Genomic DNA, 23,034 nt, shown 5'->3' on the forward strand with positions numbered 1-23,034 from the left:
ACATTTGTTATTTTATAAATAGGACCACTTGTCGCTTATCTAGGCCTTGGCCGAATGTGTAACCCAAATTTGGTCGCATTCTGACTGGTGGGTTTGGAGAAGAAGATTTTTGAAGGATGTTTTTTTTTTTGTATACACTGTCGAGGCTCGGATGAGAGCTAACACACAGAAACGCACAAGGGGAGCAGGAGACAAGAGGGGTGGGAGAGGGAAGGACAAAACTAGGGAACAGAGACATTAGGAGATCTATGGAAGGGAGTGAGATGGGGTGGGGTACACAAGGGTGAACAAGATGGACACGACAGGGACTTTCAGGAAGGAAAGCAAGGAATTTGAAGGAGGTGGGTTTGGGGTGGATTAGCGGGGTTAGAAAATATTGTGGTTTTGGATGGGGGAAGATAAGAGGTGGTGTTGAACAGCTGTTTTGAAGACCTGGAGGGAAGAGTGGGATTGAAGAGCGTGTGGGAGTTTATTCCGAAGAATTGGAACAAACTGTGAATTTAGTGGATTATCCTAAAAATTTATGGATTTTCCTAAAAATTTATTACGTCTGCCATTTTGGCACACTTTCGGTCACGTGTTCGGCATTACCTCCGCAATATAACATTCCTACCCTGGCCTAATGTTGCAACCCAAATTTGGGAACATTCTGACTGGTGGGTCTAGAGAAGATTATTTTTTAAGGAATTTATGTGACTGCCATTTTGACCTACTGAAAGTCAAGTGACCAGAAAGAGCTTTGCAATCCCAATTACCAGTCAGAAGTGGAACCTTGATGTCAAATTTCAGCTGGATCGGCCTAGCGGTTTGGCCGGAGAAGTTGAAATAGTCCGAGTGTTGGCCAGAAAAGCGTGCATTAGGGTCCGCACAATGTTTTTCTGCCTTTTTTGTGATCACCAGACCATCTGAATGAATATTCCGATTGATGCCACTCTGGCACCCTTGAGAATTTTTGTAGAAACCCATTAATATGCAAATTAGCGGTGGCCATTGTCGAAATTACTATTTTTTCTTAATATCTCCAAAAGTAAGCATCCAAATAGCCTGGTCGAGGTGTCTACACCCATGTTTGTAGGGTCACTGCTCATGATAAACCCACTTAAAATTTAATAACATTTACATTTAGCTCATTAATATGCAAATTAACAGTCACCATTATCAAAATCACAATTTTTCTTAATATCTCCAGAAGTAAGCATCCAAACAGCCTGGTTGAGCTGTCCAAACCCATGTTTTTAGGGTCACTGGTCATGATAAACCCACTTACAATTTAATAACATTTAAATTTAGCTCATTAATATGCAAATTAGCAGTTGCCATTATTGAAAATGTAGATAAATAGACATACAGATAGAAAAAAAAAACACTTGAGTCTTTGTGAATATAGATCACTTTATTAATTATTCATACAGATTCAACAATTCGACAGTATGCAATGAAAGCAGCTAACAACATGAACAAAAGAAGACATTCCTGTGTAAATCAAATGGTCATATATATATATATATATATATATATATATATATATATATATATATATATATATATATATATATATATATATATCACAGGTTTGTAAACCTTATGAAGGCGACTTCAGTGCTTGGTGTCTCATTCAGTGTCAGTCAATATCAAGGGCAAATGCAGCAGCTGTCTTGGTGCACTCATTCTTGCGGCCAGTACCTCCATGGCACATACAGAAAACTGTGCATGGTAATTTGGCTGCTGTGCAGCAGCATTGAGCTGTGTGGCATTGCTTGTCGGAGGAACATCCACATCGTATTAGCTCCAAGATCTCTGGTGGTGCAAGAGCGACGTTGGGCGGCAGCATAATTGGAAGTAATGATCGTGATGCCTCATCACGTTTCCATCTGTACTGAGTGGGATCCAGAGGTGGTGGCTGCAGCTCAGCAACTGACTTCCATATTGCTGTCTGGATATGAGCGCGTCGCACGTTTTGTTCAAAGGACTCTGTAGTTGGCGGCAGAGCCTTTCGGTCTGGTGCTTTGATGGCATTTGGTTTTGCCATCTTCGTAGAGCACACCTCTTTGCGAACATCACACATGTTGCTTCTCTCCTTGCTACCGTAGCAAACAGCCATGAACACAGTGGCTTCGGCGATGACATCGTCAATAGACGCATCCACATTCCCAAGTTTTTGAAGTGAATGGCCTGCTGCGAGTGTCTTCTTGCCAGTCAGTTTACCTTTACCATACATCTGGGCAAAGGTGTCGCAACCTGTCAGTGCGTGTAAAGCTAGTAGGTCTTGCCCCATCCCGGCATGCTTTCTGGCAGTGGCCCCAATGTCGATCAACGATCGGCCAGGACATCTTGCTTCCATTGTTGCGCAGCATTGTAGATGAAGTTCTGTGAAGTGATACACGAGCAAGATGAACACATCAGTATCATCACAGATGACTGTGATGCATTTTGCGCCATCTTCGGCAACTTTAGTGATTTGCTGAATCATGATGACATCTGCCTCCTCATGCGTTTGACCCCTTTGGGATCCATGGTGTATTTCCACTGGAGTAGACTCCTGTCCCGTAATGACGAGCCTGTGTTGGCTCTGCTTTCTCTGTTGACTCACGTCAATCAGATTCTGGCAAATCAGTTCTATCAGCTGAACTTTGTTCTCAGTTACTGACAGAACCACCAGCTGTGGAGGCAGTAGAGTCGGGTGGTTCAACCTGTGGTGCCTGCTAGCTTGCTGCCCAGCTCTTGCTAATCTTGTTCCACTCTTGATGCTGAAATCATGATATCTGTCAAATACCAGATATACATCTGATTTGTCCACCTTTGCCATGATGTAGCTCGTGAAGTTGTCAACAAAGTCTTGCACAATTCCAATTCCCACAATTCCAGCTTTAGTTGCATCGCAGGGACTGAAGAAACAGTCTCTGATGGTGATGGAGCCTCAACCTGTAACAATAGAGGTAATTATAAACATCAGTAAACATTTAATTTCTATGTTCGTATTTTAAAAAATTCTCAGGAAACAGGTTCCACCCTGTGTACTTTTAAAAATCAATAAAATACACAGTTGCTTGCAGACAGATCATGTTAAATAATAAAAAAAAAACTTGCTTGCAAATAATATCATTTTGAAAGTCACTTATTGCTTGTTTGAAAATTGCACAAGAATGCAGAATTAATTGACTCTGTACAGAATATCAGTGCTGTCGAAGCAGTCTCCTGGGCTATTGGGCGCAATCCTGGATGGGTCGCCGCTCCGACGCAGGATACTCGAATAGCTCAATCATTCCATTCTGCATATGTTCAGTGTTTTCTGTCACTTGCTGAAAACAGTCAGATCTTGTGATATTCATTCATTTATTCAAGGTTGTATTATAGATCATTCGGAGTGTAGCCGGGTTCATTGACAGATTGCCAGAGATTTAGGTATTTCTTCTGAATCTGTAGACTGTTATTGCAAAGTTTATGATGGAGAATGTCGTTTCTCTTGAAAAACAATCTGAAAGAACTTCAACATTGACACCACAAGAGACTGTCTTTCCTCACCACAACCACACAATACAGTGAAGTCAATATTCTCTTGCTGATATATTTTATGCAACAAAGATGAGCCATAGGATGCTCTAACATTATCACCACCGATTTGATGTCAGAGGATATATAGGTGTGGCCAGACCCTCAATTTTTAATTGTAGTCTCTTACAATAAGTCAAGGTTTTCGCAGGTCACATCTGGAGGTTGCTTCTGGATTTGTAGAAACTGAAAACCTTCCAACACAACAACGATGTATGGAGGCAGGAGTGTTATTTGGAATCGAGGCAAGTGAGATGTGCATCTGTCTATCGTTATAATACTCATGAGGCACCTTCAAATGGATTTCAGGCATCTTATAAATGTTGTACATGTGGTGCTTAAAGCTTCTTATCAATCAATTAATTCTGCATTCTTGTGCAATTTTCAAACAAGCAATAAGTGACTTTCAAAATGATGTATAAATGCTAACATGGCCCGTTGTGCATGCGCTGTGTGTGCGTTTTCAGTGACTCGGTCCTGCGTTGTTAGCGCAAAATCTTTAATTCAAATGGAATTTTTTGTGACATCATTTTCAGTATTGAGAAAAAAGAGTGGTAATTTCAAAATAGTTAATCATAATTGTTCTGTTCTTCAATGCAAATCGGATTCACAAAAATATTGGAAATACAAGAAATATCCATGGTTGAGAGGTGCCGGGTTCCCACCATTTCCTGTTAATACAATTAGCGAGCACCGGCAGTGGGAGTATAATGCACATACACGCGCACACACATGGAGGAATGCTTCTCCTTTTATTACTAGATATAAAAATGTATTATAATTTATCTTGTGGCTCCAAACAACAATAAATATATGTATGTATGTATGTATGTATGTATATATATATATGTATATATATATATATATATATATATATATATATATATATATATATATATACATCCCTCACAGTCCATGTAGCTTCCAGTCCCACCCTCCCCCCACCCCCTTCTTCCAAACATGCTGACGAGTAAGTATCACCATCTTAAACTTGCCTTGTGTATTGACAAGCCCCAGATATGAGCTTCCCATTGGTGTTAAGAAGCAAACAAACTATCAGTGAAAATAACAATCAATGAAAGCACCATTCAACCATTGTTATGGTGAAATGTATGAATTACTTCAACAAGACGACTATGGCATATCAAATTTACTATGTCGTATAATTCATATCATGCAAAATAGAATGTCAATGCTTTACTATGATGTTGTTACAGCTGTCGAGTCGGCTCAGTTGCCCGGTTTGAATCACAATTAACCGCATCAAAGCGATCGTGATGACCAACAGATTCTGTAGTTCCGAGCTTGATCATGGGCCTGTTTGCCACGATACCAAGCTTCAATGAAACCATGGAGTCAATCGGTGCTGTGTGTACGTTATGCATGCATGGCTTGTCCTGGGCACTAATCGCCCAAACCCAATCTGTCATTTAATGGACGTGTACAACTCACTGGTGATCAAAGGCACTAAAATCACCCAGAGACGAAGTGATTTTATATTGTGTATTTAACAAGCAAAGGCGGGAATACAAAAGGAAGCAAAACGGTTTAACAAACCCTCAACCCAGTGTCCCCACATATAGTGCCCCCTCGTCAAGGAATGAACAGATATCCGTAAAATAAACTAATAGACGATAGATAGAATTCACAATTCTGTTACGATAGATGTCCAGTAGAATGCAGCAAGTCCCAAGTGGTAACACGGCTTGGAAGTACCAGTTTGTGTGCAGAGTCGGATCGAGGGGGAGAGTGGGCATGGCCTGTTGGATCGGGGCATGACTGTCAGCTAACAGAGGCAAGGCTGGTCTCGCAGAGACCCCGATGTACTTTGTACACAGCTTCTCCGCTAAGCTCCTTGGGCATCTGCTCCCCCGCTGTTCACGACACACCCATTTATAGCATCAGTTACCACTGGCAGCCATGATGCACTTAGTCCCTCCCTGCTCAGCCATGATTCATCGAGCTCAGTCTGGGTGTTGGACGAACCCAACCTCACCCCTTTATCCTGGGCTTTGGTGCGTTTTGTCATTATGGCGGCCTTCTTGCCTAAACACAATGCCCGATGGCCTATGAGACACTTTTAAAGGATATTTGGGACAGATTACAAAGGTAAGGGCATTAAAAAAGGTATATTTCACACACATAGGGGGAAGGAATATGGCATCTTTGAACACAACAAACAACACATATTCTTTATCACAATTGAATCACCTTATTCTAATACAGGGGTTCCCAACCTGTGGTACGCGTACCACAGGTGGTACATTTGGACTTTCTTGGTGGTACGCGGCAGCATGGTTTTTTTGGTTTTTAAACGCAGTTTTTATTTTACTTCTCTCTCATGCAGCTTGTGCACAATTATTAAATTTATATCGAAAGCGGCTGTACACTGACAGCTGTTTGTTATCGGCCATTGTGCACAAGTCTTATTATTCGTTTTGTCTCTACACGCCACACTGTCATCATTGCTTATTGCCCGAATTATTGTTACTGTTATCGTTCACCAGCATCATGTCAATGCGGAAATATCCGGAGAGTTATCTCAAGTTAGGCTTCACTTCCATCCAAAAAGGTGAATTAGAAGCTCCACAGTGTGTGATTTGTGGAAAAGTTCTCGACAATCAATCTATGAAGCCAAGTCTATTGAAGCGCCATTTTGATTCTGTTCATCCTGAACACAGCGACAAGGACCATGATTTTTTTCGTCAGAAGGAAAATGCCATGAAAAGAGCACGCTTCGATGGCAGCGGCAGTTTTCAACAGCAGTCCACGGCAGCCGTAAAGACATCCTACTTAGTTACACTGCGAATTGCAGAACAGAAAAAACCTCACACCGTCGGTGAAAGCCTCATCCTTCCCGCCACAAAGGATATCGTACGTCTCATGCTGGGAGAACAAAGCGCCAAGAAGCTCAATTCTCTTTCGTTGTCAAACAACACAGTTCAGAGGCGCATTGAAGAAATGTCAACCAATATTTGTGACCAGGTGGTGGCAGAAATCAAAGCATCTCCATGCGGATTTTCTATGCAATTGGATGAGTCAACTGACGTGGCAAATTGTGCCCAACTGTTCGCGTTCGTTCGGTACGTGCATAAAGCCAAGTTCAAGGATGAAATACTATTTTGCCGCCACAACCACAACGTAAAACCACAACGAAAGCAAAGGACATTTTCGAAGAGGTGTCTTCCTTCTTTGATCAAGTTGGGCTGGCATGGGTTGATCTGAAAGGCTGTACTACAGATGGTGCTCCAGCGATGTTGGGGTGCAGATCAGGTTCCCAAACGCTTGTGAAGGCAGTTGCTCCTGAAGTGCGCGGCCTACACTGTACAATCCACCACCACGCACTCGCATCCAAGGCACTCCCCAAGCCATTGACTGACGTTCTCTCAACCATGATCAAAATTGTGAACCATGTGAAATCCCAGGCTCTCAATTCGCGACTTTTCAAGAAACTTTGCGAGGATTTCGACTCCGACCATAAAGTTCTCTTATTCCACACTGAGGTGAGATGGTTATCCCGTGAAAATATGGCGGAGCGCGTGTTTGAACTGCAAGCTGAGCTTTGTGAATTCTTCGTAAATGATGGAAAACCAGACTGTCGATTTTGTCGCTGCTTTGAACGACCCCGACTGGGCATTGCACCTGGCTTATTTGGTCGACATTTTCTCTCAGTTAAACGCCCTGAACAAGTCTCTTCAGGGGACTGGCGCGACTATCATTGACGTCATAGACAAGGCCAAGGGATTTCAGGAAAAACTCCGTCTGTGGAAGACGAATGTCGAAGCGGGAGTGGTGGTCATGTTTTCTTGCACGGCCGATATTCTTCAGAAGCGTGAAAAGAATCCCTCAAGGGAGTTCATACAACTGGTAAAAGATCACCTCGCTTATTTGGATGAGGAATTAAGTTCCTATTTTCCGGATCTCAAGGAACTGGATCTGAAAATGATTCACAACCCATTTCCACCTGGAACAGGACTGCAGGAAAGCTTGATTGATCTCCAGAACGACTTCACAGCCGGAGATCAGTTTGACGAGATGAATCTTGCGGACTTCTGGTGTGGAATGTTGGGGTCTTACCCTAAGCTAGCTGCCCTGGCTGTTCATTCGCTCATAGTATTCCCATCCACATGGCTGTGTGAAGCTGGGTTCTCGTCAGTCGTTATTCTAAAAAACAAAACAAAGATCCCTACTGGATGTTGAACATGATGTTCGGTGCGCTTTATCCAAAACAAAGCCCGACATCGACCTGCTTGTGAGCAACAAGCAGGCTCAACCATCCCATTGACTGGACATTTTACACAATCAAATAGGTACTTACTGTATCATTCTTTTGTTCAGATCAGGATTGCTCAATGTCATAGTTGTGAATTGTTCGTATTGTTTAACTCCCCATTGTCGTATCTGTATCGCAAATAAACACTATTTTAGGTGAATTTTGGTGCAGTGGTACTCGGTGGGACCACGGACATGTGAAATGGTACCCCGGTAAAAAAAGGTTGGGAACCCCTGTTCTCATACGTGCAATATGGGAAATAACTACCGATATATTATGCGAATTTACTCCTTTAGAAGGCATTCCCACAACAATATCGAATGGGAATTAGTATGGTGAGGAATGACACAATTATCATGTTTATTTTGATGGTTTCTGCAAGCAGAAATGCTTAAACTGCTTCACAACTTGTTTTTTTTTCTTTCTTTCTGTTCATTATTAATCACTTTTAATTCTTTTTAAACTAGTTTGTTCTTGCCACTGTATCAACATGGGAAAGTCAGCCAAATGAGAAAACCGTATGAACGAACATTACTTGGACCACAATTCTACATCACAGATTCAAACGAAACGTACTTAAGAACAGACAAGGAGTGTTATAATTGACCTGAATGGCCAAATATGTCAGTTTATAACGCATGTCTAAACGTTAAATTCCAGAGCACTCATTCATTGCTCAAAATACGTCAGCATGGTGTGTACCAAGGGGCTATCTTCATGTTATATTTACAAGGGATCAGGGATGGGAAGGAAGTTAAGGAATAATTACATGTTTGGACATATTGGAAAGCTGAAGGGTGGTGGGGAGTTGAAAACTGCCTTTTTTATTCTTACCTAACATGTGGACACCCTGACGTGACCTCAAGTGTCTGCTCCATTTAGCCCACATTGCTCACAACCTCCTGAAAAAAAAAAATATATAAATCTTCATTCTTTGGACCCATACCCCCCTGCTGTTGACCTCTCTAATCTGGTTCCATATCCCCATTCTCTTCTCATAATTTATGATGTCACAACAATGACAGCAGACTGACCGTTCCTTCACATTGGGGCCAAAAAGAGGTGTTTCAGCACAAATAATATGTTTAAACAAGCCGGGAGGCGACGATGGTTCGCCGGCATTATTGAACTCTGCTGCATGATAAATACAATTGAGTGCCGTTGGTTGCACGTGTTTCTGGATCGAAGAACTTCACCGTGACTCCACAGAATTTTGACACGCTTTCAATCTCACACGCCACTTCGCGCGTTTTCTTCAAAGAAATCTTGTTCTGACTATTCCTGAATTGGCTGTTTTGGTTCCTGATTTTTGGTTCACGAGCGCCAGCCAGAGTGACCACTATATTCGCAATGTTGGGTCGTCGATCTAGTCGAAAAAAATAGATTTTTTTTCTACCCTTGTTATCAGTATTTCCGTCTGTTTGCTGGGTAGTTTATCTGGTCGAAAAAAAAAAATTCCAAATTTTTTCTTTGAGATTTGTTTCAACCCTTATTATCAGTATTTAAAATGGCAATTTCAGTTAATACAATGGTGATTTCGATGAAACTTGGTTGGTAGGTTCATACCATGACCTAGTTGTGTGCAAATGAGAACCGTTGCTATGGACACCACCGTTGCCTAGCAATGGGACTTTGAATTTTTTTGTCTCTGTCTGTCTGTCTGTTCGGTCCAGTGCTCCGTTAATACAATGGCGATTTCAATGAAACTTGGTTGGTAGGTTCATACCATGACCTAGTTGTGTGAAAATGAGAAACGTTGCTATGGACACCAACGTTGCCTCGCAACGGGACTTTGAAATTTTTGAAAAATCATAAAAAATTAATTTTTTCGAAAATCAAAAATCGGGCCACGAGCGACTGTGGGCAGTACATTCAGCCATATTGTCAAAAAATTTCCAGCCGGATCCTATGAAAACTGTCGGAGAAGATAGACTTTGAATGAACCCTAGTCGAAAACAATAAAAAAAACGAAGTTCGTTATATCTCAGAGACTATGAGTCAGATATACATGAAACTGGTATGGTAGGTTCATGGTATGCCCTAGTTATGTGTGAGAAAGAACCGTTGCTATGGACCCCTCCGTTGCCTAGCAACGGCCGAAAAACCTCTAAATGTGGGGGTATTTTAACGAAAAAACAATCTGCAGCATTAACCCTTGAAGCAAGAATCATGAATTTTTTTGTGCTTAATCCTCAGGTCATTCCCCATCGAACGGGCCCATCGCGTCAGGTTCTATTGGGTAGTCGACTACCCATGTCCGCCTACCGGCTTGTCTGTCTGTCTGTCCCTCTGTTCGGTCCAGTGCTCTGTTAATACAATGGCGATTTCGATGAAACTTGGGTGGTAAGTTCATACCATGACCAAGTTGTGTGCAAATGACAACCGTTGCTTTGAACACCACCGTTGTCTAGCAACGGGACTTTGACATTTTTGGAAAATCCTAAAAAATTAATTTTTCAAAAATCAAAAATTGGGCCACGAGCAACTGTTGGCAGTACATTCAGCCATATTGTCAAAAATTTCCAGCCCGTTCCTATAAAAACTGTCGGAGAAGATAGACTTTGAATGAACCCTGGTCGAAAACAATTAAAAAACGAAGTTCGTTATCTCTCAGAGAATATGAGTCAGATATACATGAAACTGGTATGGTAGGTTCATGGTATGTCCTAGTTATGTGTGAGAAAGAACCGTTGCTATGGACCCCTCCGTTCCCTCGCAATGGCCGACTACCCATGTTCGCCTTCCTGCTTGTCTGTGTGTCTGTCTGTCCAGAGTATAACTCCGTGGACTTTGATGCGATCATGAAACTTGTTATGTGTTCGATATCAATGTCTAGTTGTTTTCCTGGGTGAGGGTGTGGCTACGCCCATTGTGGGCAGAGCTACGCCCAAAAGATAGCCATTTTTAGGGGGTAGTCGGATTAAAAATCTATCTTCTCCAAGGGAAATGACTGAATGGAATGGGTTCTTCGGTATTTGAATAGCAAAATGAATGATCTAAAACTTGTCGTTGTCTGATTTTTCATTTTTGTCCCAAGGTCAAGGTCACAAGGTCAAAAACTTAGAAAATTGCGAATTTTGACATAAAAATAATTCGACCGCCCAAACTTTGAGAGCTGGAATGACAATATTTTTTATGCATAATCTTGAGGTCATTCCCCACCAAAAGTCTTCAAACCATTTTGCTCTATCTTGAACACCTTGCCCGTGGCGCCCCCTTCAAGTTTGTTTTTACGCTGTTCATCAAAGTATGGATAATCCGAGGAGTGTGAAATGCCATATTGCCTATATGACATTATATTTTGTCCTGGAATGTTCCAGAAGAAGTTTTGCACCAAAGGTCATAATCCTTGACCTTTAAAGGCCACAAAGGTCAAATTTTCAAAGTTGTGGGAATCGAACTGGGTTTTCGACCTTCTTCGATGAACTAACTCCAATAAGCTATAGCACGTATCCTGTTTCCTTATTTTAATGTCCACAACATTGTTTTGTGACCTTTAAAGGTTATGCAAAGGTCAAATTTTTAAAGTTGTTGAACTAAACCGGGTTTTTGACATTTTGCAGCTGTTGATTGAAGGCCACGATAATTAATTATATCTTGGTCAAAATTATCACATTGTCTCATCCTTGACTTCTGAAACAATCTACATCGTCAAATACCGCTCGTGAACCATTGTCATCTTCAGACTTGTCTCAATCTTAGCTGCTACCCTCCTATCTGTCACCGCCCATTTCTTCAAAACCTATCTTCTCCCTCAAAATTGACTGAATCAAACTGAATTTTTTATATGTTGTACATATGGCCAGTGCACACAATTTCTCGAGCGGGAATTTCGATTAAAAAATCGAGAAAAAATATTAAATTATTTTTACAAGTGGGCGTGGCTCCGCCCACAATGGGCGTGGGACGCCCATCGTCAGGAAGACAAATCTAGGCATTGATATCAACATCATATTCAAGTTTCATCCAAATCGGATCACATCCCACGAAGTTGTGCTCTGGACAGACAGACAGACAGACATACATACAGACAGACACACAGACACAACTAATACAGTGGTCACTGCTGGCGCCCGCGAACCAACACTGCTGGCGCCCGCGAACCAAATATTCCTTTACACAAGGATACCCAAGGAACTTTGGCTCAGGAGGAGGTCATTCGGCCCATCATGCCTGCACTGCACCAACCCCAGTATCTGTCACCCATCCACACACAAGCTACCGACAACTCCTGCCAATAATCCCTTTCCCCGCTATCTCCAATGCATCCAGGTAACTATCCAATTCCAATTTAAATCTACCCATCCCCTCCACTGCCACTATTTTAATGTTCCTTCAAAGAAAATAAATAAATTATGCAGAATATACATATATATATATATATATATATATATATATATATATATATATATATATATATATATATATATATATATATATATATATATTTGATGGTAGTTTTTGCTCAGTCACGTTTGGCCAAAATCAACACATGTCTGGATATTTGTGAAACCATGAAATGTTTTGTTCGGATGTTTTGCAACTTCGCAAAACTGAACCACAGGCCGAACACCAAAATGTATGTTGTGGACACCCTCTGTATCCTGACACAGTATAATATGAATTGTTTGATTTTATCTTCTTGTATTATTATCATCATCATCATCATAACATTCCTGGGAACATGAACTTAATGTTTTTGAGCCTGACTGTAAAAAAAGATCAGCCTTTACATCTGCTGTCAAAACTGTTCTTTAATTATTATGTCAGCATCGATGATCGTTTCTCACCAATCACCGAATGGCTGCTCATTGAGAAAGGAAAACCTGGGTTTTCCTCGGACTCTTATAAATGGGTTGGTAACTAAACACATGCATTCCTGTGTTGAAAAGATTCCTGCCTATTGTGTTATCAGCCTGTGGTGACCAATCACAGGAGGCTTTGCCTGTGCACTGCTCATTATCTGCTCATCTTCCCCATACGATGTTCTTCTGGAAGAGCTTCTGGCTGTTTTGAGACGAAAACTCCTGCTGTCCGGTTGTATCCTGTATGCATGTTTGTAGGTGATCCCCTGCCTTCTACCCTATTCTATCTGCAGTCTTCTCCTACCTATCTCTCTATCTTTCTGGCTATCACATACATGTTAGTCTTGGACATGTACTTACAAAAATCATTTTATACTACTGCTGATGAGCATTGTACAAGGTTTATTCCAAGCAGTTCCACCGTGCCGAAGGTATGCTGAACATTTTCTGAGTATGCAAATCAATCGATCGTATTTGAAAATTTTGATGCGTGATAGACGGTGGGACTTTACAGGAGACATCAAGTTCACAATGTCTGTTCATTCCCTTTTCTTTGTAGCATTCCTCCATCCATGGGTAGTGTGTTGTGAGCTACTAGCTTGCTTTGTTGTTGTATCATTTGTGTGTAAATCTATTTGATCACCACTCAGATTGTATTTGCAATATGGATTGAATGTTTACTGGTTATTCGGTGTTTAAGGATGCTTGGTCGAGTGTTGTTTTGCACTTCAAGTCAAAATTAAATCGGTCGATGCATATACGTGGAATTCATTCTCCAGTTGATCGTTTCTATTCTGGTGGCTCAGCACATTGACGTTGTTGTTGTAAGTTGAAAGCACATTCAGCAGAGTGATTGAATAGCTTTCAGTGTAGCAGTGGCAGACGAAGAATTTTGAAAATGTGGGAGGTGTTAGGAGAGGGGGGAGTTCATTTTTCCAAAAAAAATTGTTGACAATACATGGCCAGCATCAAAGGTGTATGCCTGGTGTTGGCTAACTGGTTAGGATAGTTAGCTTGGGATCACAGGATCCTGAGTTCAAATCCTGCTTGACTGTTGAATTAATACCAGGTGGGGTTGACTCTGCCTGTCATCCTTCTGAGGTTGGCAAAATGAGTACCAGCTTGCTGGTATCCTGTGTCAGAGTGGCAACCCATCCAGGATTGTGCCCAGTAGCCCAGGAGACTGCATTGACAGCATTAATACTCTGCACAGAGTATGGTCCCAATGGATGGATCAAAGGTGCACATTGATAAATAGCTGCAACAAAGCCATTATCTCCAAAGAAAAACTACTTAATATAAAATTTTAATTGAAGATATTGTTGAATGAAGATCTAAAGATGTATTTTTTTTTTCCTGAAATGGTGAGGAGTTAAAGCCCCCTGGACCCTTTCCCTTTGAATCCACCGCCACTGTGTCGCCAAACAATTTCCTTACACAGCCTTAAATTTGCACTTCTAGGGAAGGCTTATTTCAAGACGCCACTACCACTGCATTGCCATGAGTGGAACGTCGTCCTTGCAATCTAAGGAAGGCGGAACCTTGGTTGAAGGGTGCCAGAGTGCTCACCGTTAAAACACGGAGCTCGTAGGGTCATGTCCTAGTCTTGACCTTTTGAGCCACCCACTTGGAAAAAAAAAACTGATGACTGATGCATGTGGCCAGCATTGCAGCAAAGGGGAGCTTTATACTTCCTGTGGTGCCAATAGGCCTTTTACAACAGGGGAGGCGATTGGGCAACACCGTGAGCTCAAGCGTGTGTGTGTGTGTGTGTGTGTGTGTGTGTGTGTGTGTGTGTGTGTGTGTGTGTGTGTGTGTGTGTGTGTGTGTGTGTGTGTGTGTGTGTGTGTTGTGCGCGAGCGAGCGAGCATAGGGAGGGTTGGAGGAGTGTCACGACTCGGAGGGTGCAAGAAGTTGCGTACCAGACCTCAATGTGATGCATATTCCCAGCACCGTTTCATAATTAAAACCAGAGGATTGATTGAGCAACTGGTGAATGGATAATGAAAAAAGTACACACGCTGGCTATACTTGCTGTGGTTCAAACAAAAGAACTCTTTTCAACAGAGCAATAAACAAGTTCTATTTGGAATATCACGTAGACTAAATTCATCTGGTTAATTTAAACAGGCAGCACTTTTGCTGAACCAAAGTGTCATAAATCTTGTGCATAAAGAGAGCTAATCTCCTTCGTACGACAGAACTAGTACGACAGAACTGCCAAAAATAATTGTCTTGGTATTTTCTTACAATAATAATAACGAGTTTTCTTTAAATAAGAAAACCGTGAGAATTTTTGGGGTTTTTTGCAGCTATAAAAATGTTGTCATTGTTTTCTTGTTTCAAGAAAACTTTTCTTCTTTGAAGAAGATATTTTCTTGCTAAGAAAATTATTTTTGGCAGTGCACACACAGCTTGACGACCTCTGGTCATGTATTGTAGAAAGCTGCTGTTTTCACCATTTATTTCATTGCTTTACTTTATTAGCGACTGAAAGTTCCCACGCTTCAAATGCACAAGTTTGTGATACCGTTAAATGCAGCATTACAATCATGCATTGATATATATATATATATATATATATATATATATATATATATATATATATATATATATGTATATGTATATATATGTATATATATATATATATATGTATATGTATATATATGTATATATATATATATATATATATATGTATATATATATATATATGTATATATATATATATATATATATATATATATATATATATATATATATATATGTATATATATATATATGTATATATATATATATATAAATATATATATATATATATATATATATATATATATATATATATATATATATATATATATGTATATATATATATATATATATATATATATATATATATATATATATATATATATATATATATATATATATATATATACATATATATATATATACATATATATATATATATATATATATATATATATATATATATATATATATATATATATATATATATATATATATATATATATATATATATATATATATATATATGTATATATATATATATATGTATATATATATATATATATATATATATATATGTATATATATATATATATATATATATATATATATATATATATATATATATATATATATATGTATATATATATATATATATATATATATATATGTATATATATATATATATATATATGTATATATATATATATATATATATATATATATATATGTATATATATATATATATATATATATATATATATATATATATATATGTATATATATATATATATATATATATATATATATATATATATATATGTATATATATATATATATATATATATATATATATATATATATATATATATATATATATATGTATATGTATATATATATATATATGTATATATATATATATATATATATATATATATATATATATATATATATATATATATATATATATATATATATATATGTATATATATATATATATATATATATATATATATATATATATGTATATGTATATATGCACGTATATGTATATATATATATATGTATATGTATATATATGTATATATATATATATATATATATGTATATATATATATATATCATTGATATACACACACACACACACACACAAACACACACACACACAAACACACACACACACACACACACACACACACACACACACACACACACACACACACAAACACACACACACACAAACACACAAACACACACACACACACACACACACACACACACACACACACACACACACACCCTAGCAGGGTTACCCAGTGTTGCCTCGGTAGGTTGGAGAGTCAACAGGGCTGAGAATGGGGCAGGAGAACCAATGGGGGTGGGGGGGGGAAGCTGTGAATGAGGCAGGAGAGCCAGAACACCAGTGGGCAAAGGGGTCTTCAGGGTCTTACAGGTCATTGAGGTGTTAATGGTTTTTGAGGTCTTGAAGGGTCTTTGGGATCTTACGGTTCTTAAGGGTCTTCAAACTCTTTAGGGTCTTTGAGGTCTTACAGCTCTAAGGGTCTTGAAAAGATTTAAGGGTCTTGAAAAGACTAAAGGGTTTTTGGGGTCTTCAAGAGTCAGGGATCATAACCATCTTTGGGTCTAAAGGGTCTTTGGGGTATTCAGGAATTTAAAGTGTCTTAATTGTGTTCAGATAATTCAATGGTGTTAAGGGTCTTATGGGTCTTTGTGTTTTCACAGTCTTAAGGAATCTTATCTCACAAGCTTGTAAAAAGCCTTCTCTCAAGCATATAAAAAAGGTTTTATGGTTCGTCGGCGTCTTTAAAGGCTGAGGTTATGGATGAAAATACATTTCGGACAACCCCCGGGTCGGACTTGCTGCGTGTGCCAAATTTGGTGGTTGTCGGCCCAGCGGTCTTTGCAAAAAAACGCAAACAGACAGACAGACAGATATCCGATTAATCTTATTTTTTCGATAGCGAGTTGAGGTGATGCCTGTTTGGGTTTATTTGAGGTTCGTAAGGGTCTTCAAAAGACTTAAGGGTCTTCAATGATCTTAGGGGTCTTAAAGTGTCTTAAGGATCTTTGGGATCTTCACAGTCTTTGGGGTATTTGGGGTTTGAAAGGGTCTCAATGTTGTTTGGGGAATTAATGGTCTTGAGGGTCTTATGGGTCTTTGGGGCCTTTGGGATCTTAAGGGGTCTTATCTCCAAAACATGTAAAAAGTCTTCTCCCAAGCATGTAAGCAAATCCCTGAAGCATGTAAAAAGCATTTATGGGGGGATCTTTGGGGTCTTTAGGGGTCTTTGAAGGCTGAGGTTGTGGATGAAAATACTGTTAGGACAATCCCCGAGTTGGACTTGGTTTGTACTCAGCAGAGATTGTGCAACAGTTAAAGTGACCGTTGTTTCTTCCGCTCAATTGTGGTGGACACGACACGACGCAGCAACATGGACACGGCACAGCATCCTCTCTCAATCGTGGCGGATGACCTTACTGTACTATACAACCACCAAGGATGGATCGACTGTCGGCACAGTTGTGGAAGAAGATCGACTTCACACTCCGAGTATGAAGAAGAAGAAGAAGAAGAAGAAGAAGAATATTTCGACTTCCGAGTATGGCGTCAGGGCAAAGTGGGAGAAGAAGAAGAATATTTCGACTTCCGAGTATGGCGTCAGGGCAAAGTGTGGAGAAGAAGAAGAATATTTCGACTTCCGAGTATGGCGTCAGGGAAAAGTGTGGAGAAGAAGAAGAATATTTTGAAGTTTAATCGCCAAATTAACGACTTTACAAATCAGAAAAAGGACACAAGGGATAAATTAGCGTCGAGGTGTTCTGAGCGTTTGGGTTCCCCTTTAAGCGATGTCAGAGGATGTGAAAGATGATATCAAATGTCCAGTCACAGTGACTAATGAATCATTGTGTAAAAAACTGCTGGGCGGATGGAAGCTGTGAGGGAGGCAGAGAGCGCGAGCATTGTAAAGTTCCATGTCAAAGCACATTGATCCTTTACAGAATTATACAACGTTACTTTTAAACCATACATCTTCAAGCGACGGGCATGGCATGGCGATTGTGACTGCGATTGCAAATAGGAACGCACTGTCCACCACTTACAGTAGCAGATAGCTTTGGCTTACCGCGGCACGAAAACGGTGAAGCTATTATTTATTTAGATTGGTTCTAATTATTCGTGGAGTCGGGCCCGCTGTGCAGTGAGCATCTTATTTATTAGATACATACAAGAAAAGACTCGAGCTCATCTGCCATCTGCTTGGAAATCAGCAAACATCACTGCCCTGCATAAAAAGGTGCAAAAACAGATCCCTGCAACTACAGACCAATCAGCCTTCTCCCAATCATCAGCAAGGTTATGGAATCCATCATCGCTTCCGACATTAAATCCTTCCTCTTCTCCAATGGCTTGATTTCCAATCATCAATTTGGTTTCAGACCAGGTCACTCTACCCTGGATATGTTACTTCTGCTCTCCCAACAATGAATGGAGGTACACAATGCCAGACATTAAATCGGAGCCGTATCCCCATCGACATATTGTGAGCTTTCGACACGGTCTGGCACCCTGCCCTGCTCACAAAACTCTCTTCATATGGTATCCAAGGACATCTTCACTCATGGCTCTCAGACTTCTCCTGTCGCAGTCAACACGTGGTTCCGAATGGAGTTCTCTCATCCCCTCTTCCTGTCCAGGCTGGAGTTCCTCAAGATAGCGTTCTGGGCCCTGTTCTTTTTATGTTTTTCATCAACGATCTCTCCGACTCTCTGGAAAATCCTCTTTATCTCTTTGCTGACGACTCCACCCTCTGCCGTACCATCGGTCATCTCTCAGATCAGCAAGCAGGAGCTTCTTCACTCTCCACAGATCTGGATAAAATCACAAGCTGGTCCAACACATGAAACATGTCTTTCAATCCAGACAAATCTCACACTCTCACTTTGTCTCTCCTAAAGGACCATCTGGAACCCCGCCCCCTTCTACTTTCTCAACAATCCTCTTGAAGTCTTCATTTAAACTTTTGGGTCTCACTATCTGCCACGATCTTTCCTGGGAAAGCCACATCTCCAAGCTGGCCTCCAAAGCCAGTCGCCGACTGGAATCCTACGTCATGCAAAGTCCTTCCTTGGCACACCTGAGCTTTTAACCATTTACAAAGCTTTCATCTACAGTCTGGTGGAGTACTGTCTCCTCTCTAGGGTGGTGCTCCCACCTCACACCGAGGCTCCTACCTCCCCCACCCCAACCCCTGTGTGAGCCACATAGCCTATGTTACCCCCCACACCAAGTTGTATTTGTACCCCGAGTTTGGAGTTTGTAACTTAAAAGATGTGGCTGTGCATATAACACATACAAACAGAAAGAGAGATTGAGAGTAGAGAGTAGAGAGGGTAGGAGACAGAGACAAAGACGGTGAGAGACAGAGTCAGTGAGTCAGTCTTGGAGGAAAAAAATATTTGTTTAGTTGCTTTAGGGATATCTATTTATCATGCATGCACAATTATAGAGGGAGAGGGAGTGTTTAAATTATAAAATATGAGAAGGGAGGATCGAAGAAAGGGGATTATGAGATGTCAAAGGTGTGAGGAAAGAATGTCGAGAGAGGATATGAGTAATGGGAGAAAAGGGATTTTATGAAATATACTGGAGGGGAGGGGCGGGTGGGGGGGGTGGTGGGGCAGGGTGGAATGGTGAAGAATGCAATTAACTATCATGCCATAGTTGTGTACTTGATATGTGCATTGCCCCTTTCCACTGACTTTCCCTTCAAAAAAAGTTCTATAGAAATTCTATAGAGCTCAATGGAGTTTCAAAAGAACTCAATAAATTTTTATAGAACTCTGAGAGGTCAGTTGTTCTGTATAATTAATTAGACGTTCTATAGAAGATCCACTGAAATGTTTCAAGAACTCTGCAGAGAATGGGTGTTCTGTATAATTAATGAGACCTTCTATAGAAATGCATTTAAAGAGTCAAGTCTGTGTCGAAAGACTACTCAAGGGAAATAGAACAAGTGGCCTTTATAGACAGGTGATCTTTCTGTACAGGTTTGCGGCCGCCATTGTTCTGCAGTATGGTGATGATATTCAAATGTATACAGTAAGCATACCTGCCTTGGTGACCTTTATTGACTCTTTTAATTATTTTCTAAAGTGATTAATTCATATCTGACTGGGTGTCATTTTGGCAGTCACATTTTTATCTCCAGCATTATACTTTCTTGAAGAAGTCCAGTGTCATCTGTTTACATGTTTGGTGCATTTTGAAGAATTCGGCCTCAAACTTTTCCTCCATCTCCATGAATCTCTCCTGCAAAGCACTGCAACCCTTGCTCTCACTGCAAAATCTTCATGTTGGCACGGCTTGCAGCAAACTCGTGGATGCTCTTGTTCTTGTTATCTGCAGGCAAACTGACCTCCTCCTCCACCTCCTGTTCCTCCTCTTCCTCCACCTCATCTTTGCTCATCATTTCTTTATCTTCATCATTGTCAGTCAGCCTGCACTGCAGATTCTAATAATGGTAGCTGCCAGGTGATTGTCAGATGTAGTTGCAATTCCAGAGCCACAAGTTTGCTGAGAGACATCTGGATAGCGTCTTTGCTAGGAGAGTCCAGTTCTTCATCCTCATCTTCATTTACCTCCATGTTTTTGGCATCTGAAGCTCCAACGCCACAGCTCTTCAAACACCGCTGGATGAAACATGAACTCCCCCCTCTCCCAACCCTTCCCACATACAAGTGTGTGTTATCATCGGGTCAAAAAGGTCATATGCTAAATTGGGGCATAACCCGAATACTAAACATGGGATCCACATCGAAATTTGTGATTAACTTCCTCATGAGAATTTCTTTTTTTCAAATTGAAATTGTATTAAAATGGCCAGGCCGAGTTGAGCCGATGTGTTTGAATATTAGAGGACAATGTGCTTGGACATGCTGCAACTCCGTTAGGTGCACAACACCAGAATGGCTGTGCAGATACATGTTTAAATCTATCAACTAGTAACTCAATTGCGATCATTTTGTCAACTCAGCTTCCTGTTGTGTAGAGAGAAATCAAGCAGCAATGCTCTAAACAGTCCAAACTAAAGGGTCACGATGACATTGTCAATGCACCCGCACAATAATGATTAACCAGACAAATACTCGGATCAAAGAAAAGATGCATGTCAATGCCATTTTGAATAAACTAATGAAATCACACACACACACACACACACACACACACACACACACACACACACACACACACACACACACACACACACACACACACACACACACACACACGATATCTTGTAAACATTTGACTCGTCATGAAATTCAAAATCACTTTGAAAAATTGCCAGTTCTGCTCTGATAGAACATATGATGTTGATCAAATTATGTTCCATGCAAAGTGATATTTAACCATGCATGGTGTTCTCAACTAAATGTCCTTAAAACACTGCAAACTCCATCAGTTTTCATCGTTAATGAACAACTTAATCAGAAATAATGTCCTAAAAGCATTTCTGTTTTTCAAGTTGTTCTCCAAAACAAGATATTTTGACCTTTTGCTTTCTTTGTTCTGGGTTATTCCATTGTTATGTTCAGCCCAAGAATTAAAGCATTCATTCACACTCATTTCAATGGATTATACTTCTACTGGCTGTGTGAAATTACACAAAGCACCAAGCATAACTTTTTCTACTTATCTACTTCATGTGTTATCTCCATTGCTGACGGTCTCTTTTTTATACAGTACTCTAAATATCTTACCTTTTATTCTTTTTCACAAACTTATTTCGGAAGCTCTTTACTTGATGCCACTCTTGCTGAGATGTAAAAAATAATCTCAAATAAATTACTTTTTCACTGAATGGACAGACATTACCAAAATTATGATGAGCAAGTCCATGATCTAACATAGATGTAGAAAGTAAGAGAGATGGTTCTTGTTTTTGTTCAGAAAATAAGAAATATTGTAAGGGTAAAACATTAAAATTGTTAAAGAAAGACTGTCGACAACTGTTCTGTCAAGTTTCTGTAAAGATAAATATTACTTCTACAGTCAACTATTAGTTCCACTACTATTACTTCGACAACTATGACTTGTACTATAAAAGCCACAATTGATATTTGTGGGTTCAACCGTGGAAGTTTTACTTTTTTTCAGAGGCCTGACATTTTAATGGAGCTGATATAGTGGGGAATTTGTAATTTGTTCAAGGTGCCAACGATACCATGTCATCTCTTTGCAACAACACGAGCGGTTCTTTAACTTCCACCAATCAAGGGAGGCGCGAAGCGCCCCTCCCTTTATATGGGACAGTTTCACTGGATGCAACTTGAACACAGGGACTGAAAATTCCTACAGGGAGAGGAGGGGGTTGCCCCCCCTCCCCAAAAGGTCTTTGCTTTCTTCTCCAAAACCACACACACAATTTTGATGAAACTTGACCACAACCTTCATCTCCTATGATATACCAAAGTTTGTTCATGACATGAACAAAATTGGGGTCTAAGAGGGTTTTTGGGGGTTGCCCCCAAAATAAGTATTTGCTGTAACATTGCTTTGTTGGTATATTTTGCTGATTCCGTCCCACATTGACCTCCTCCTCCGTATCATTATTCTATCAAGCGAGCACCCAGGGTTATTGCCCCTATTTTTGCTCATGGGGTGAACCCCAAAAATTTGGACATGGAAAAATTTTGACTCTGGTTGTAAAATAGTCAAACATGAGGGTTCATAACTTAGGAACCATTGGATGAAGTTTGTGAAATTTTGAATATGAATAGACGGACACTTGTTGAGACTTCGAAGTTACACACTGCCACATAATTAAGGACATAGCAAAAATTAGGGACACCGTAAAA

At 39.9% G+C, this 23,034-nt stretch overlaps 2 protein-coding genes across 5 annotated transcripts in view; one reads left to right on the forward strand and one right to left on the reverse strand.

Annotated features, from left to right (window-relative positions):
* Positions 1–23,034, forward strand: part of LOC147030766 (tensin-1-like) — a 434,197-nt gene that overhangs the window by 134,545 nt on the left and 276,618 nt on the right. Inside the window, exon 4 of one of the 4 annotated variants that reach the window (XM_085875169.1) lies at positions 12,738–12,881. The exons of the other annotated variants lie outside the window; for them this stretch is intronic. Within the exon in view, the coding sequence (XP_085731295.1) occupies positions 12,738–12,881 (144 nt within the window). The remainder of the gene's footprint in view (positions 1–12,737; positions 12,882–23,034) is intronic. 4 annotated transcript variants of the gene reach the window in all.
* The window catches only part of LOC147030767 (uncharacterized), a 36,185-nt gene continuing 14,731 nt past the window's right edge, over positions 1,581–23,034 (reverse strand). The window contains exon 2 of the mRNA XM_085875177.1: positions 1,581–2,922. Within this exon, the coding sequence (XP_085731303.1) occupies positions 1,622–2,806 (1,185 nt within the window). The 5' untranslated portion in view covers positions 2,807–2,922 and the 3' untranslated portion in view covers positions 1,581–1,621. The remainder of the gene's footprint in view (positions 2,923–23,034) is intronic.

This window comes from Eptatretus burgeri, chromosome 3 (assembly GCF_056783735.1).
Source record: "Eptatretus burgeri isolate ZD-2024b chromosome 3, Ebu_testis_v1, whole genome shotgun sequence".
NCBI classification, from domain to species: Eukaryota; Metazoa; Chordata; class Myxini; order Myxiniformes; family Myxinidae; genus Eptatretus; species Eptatretus burgeri.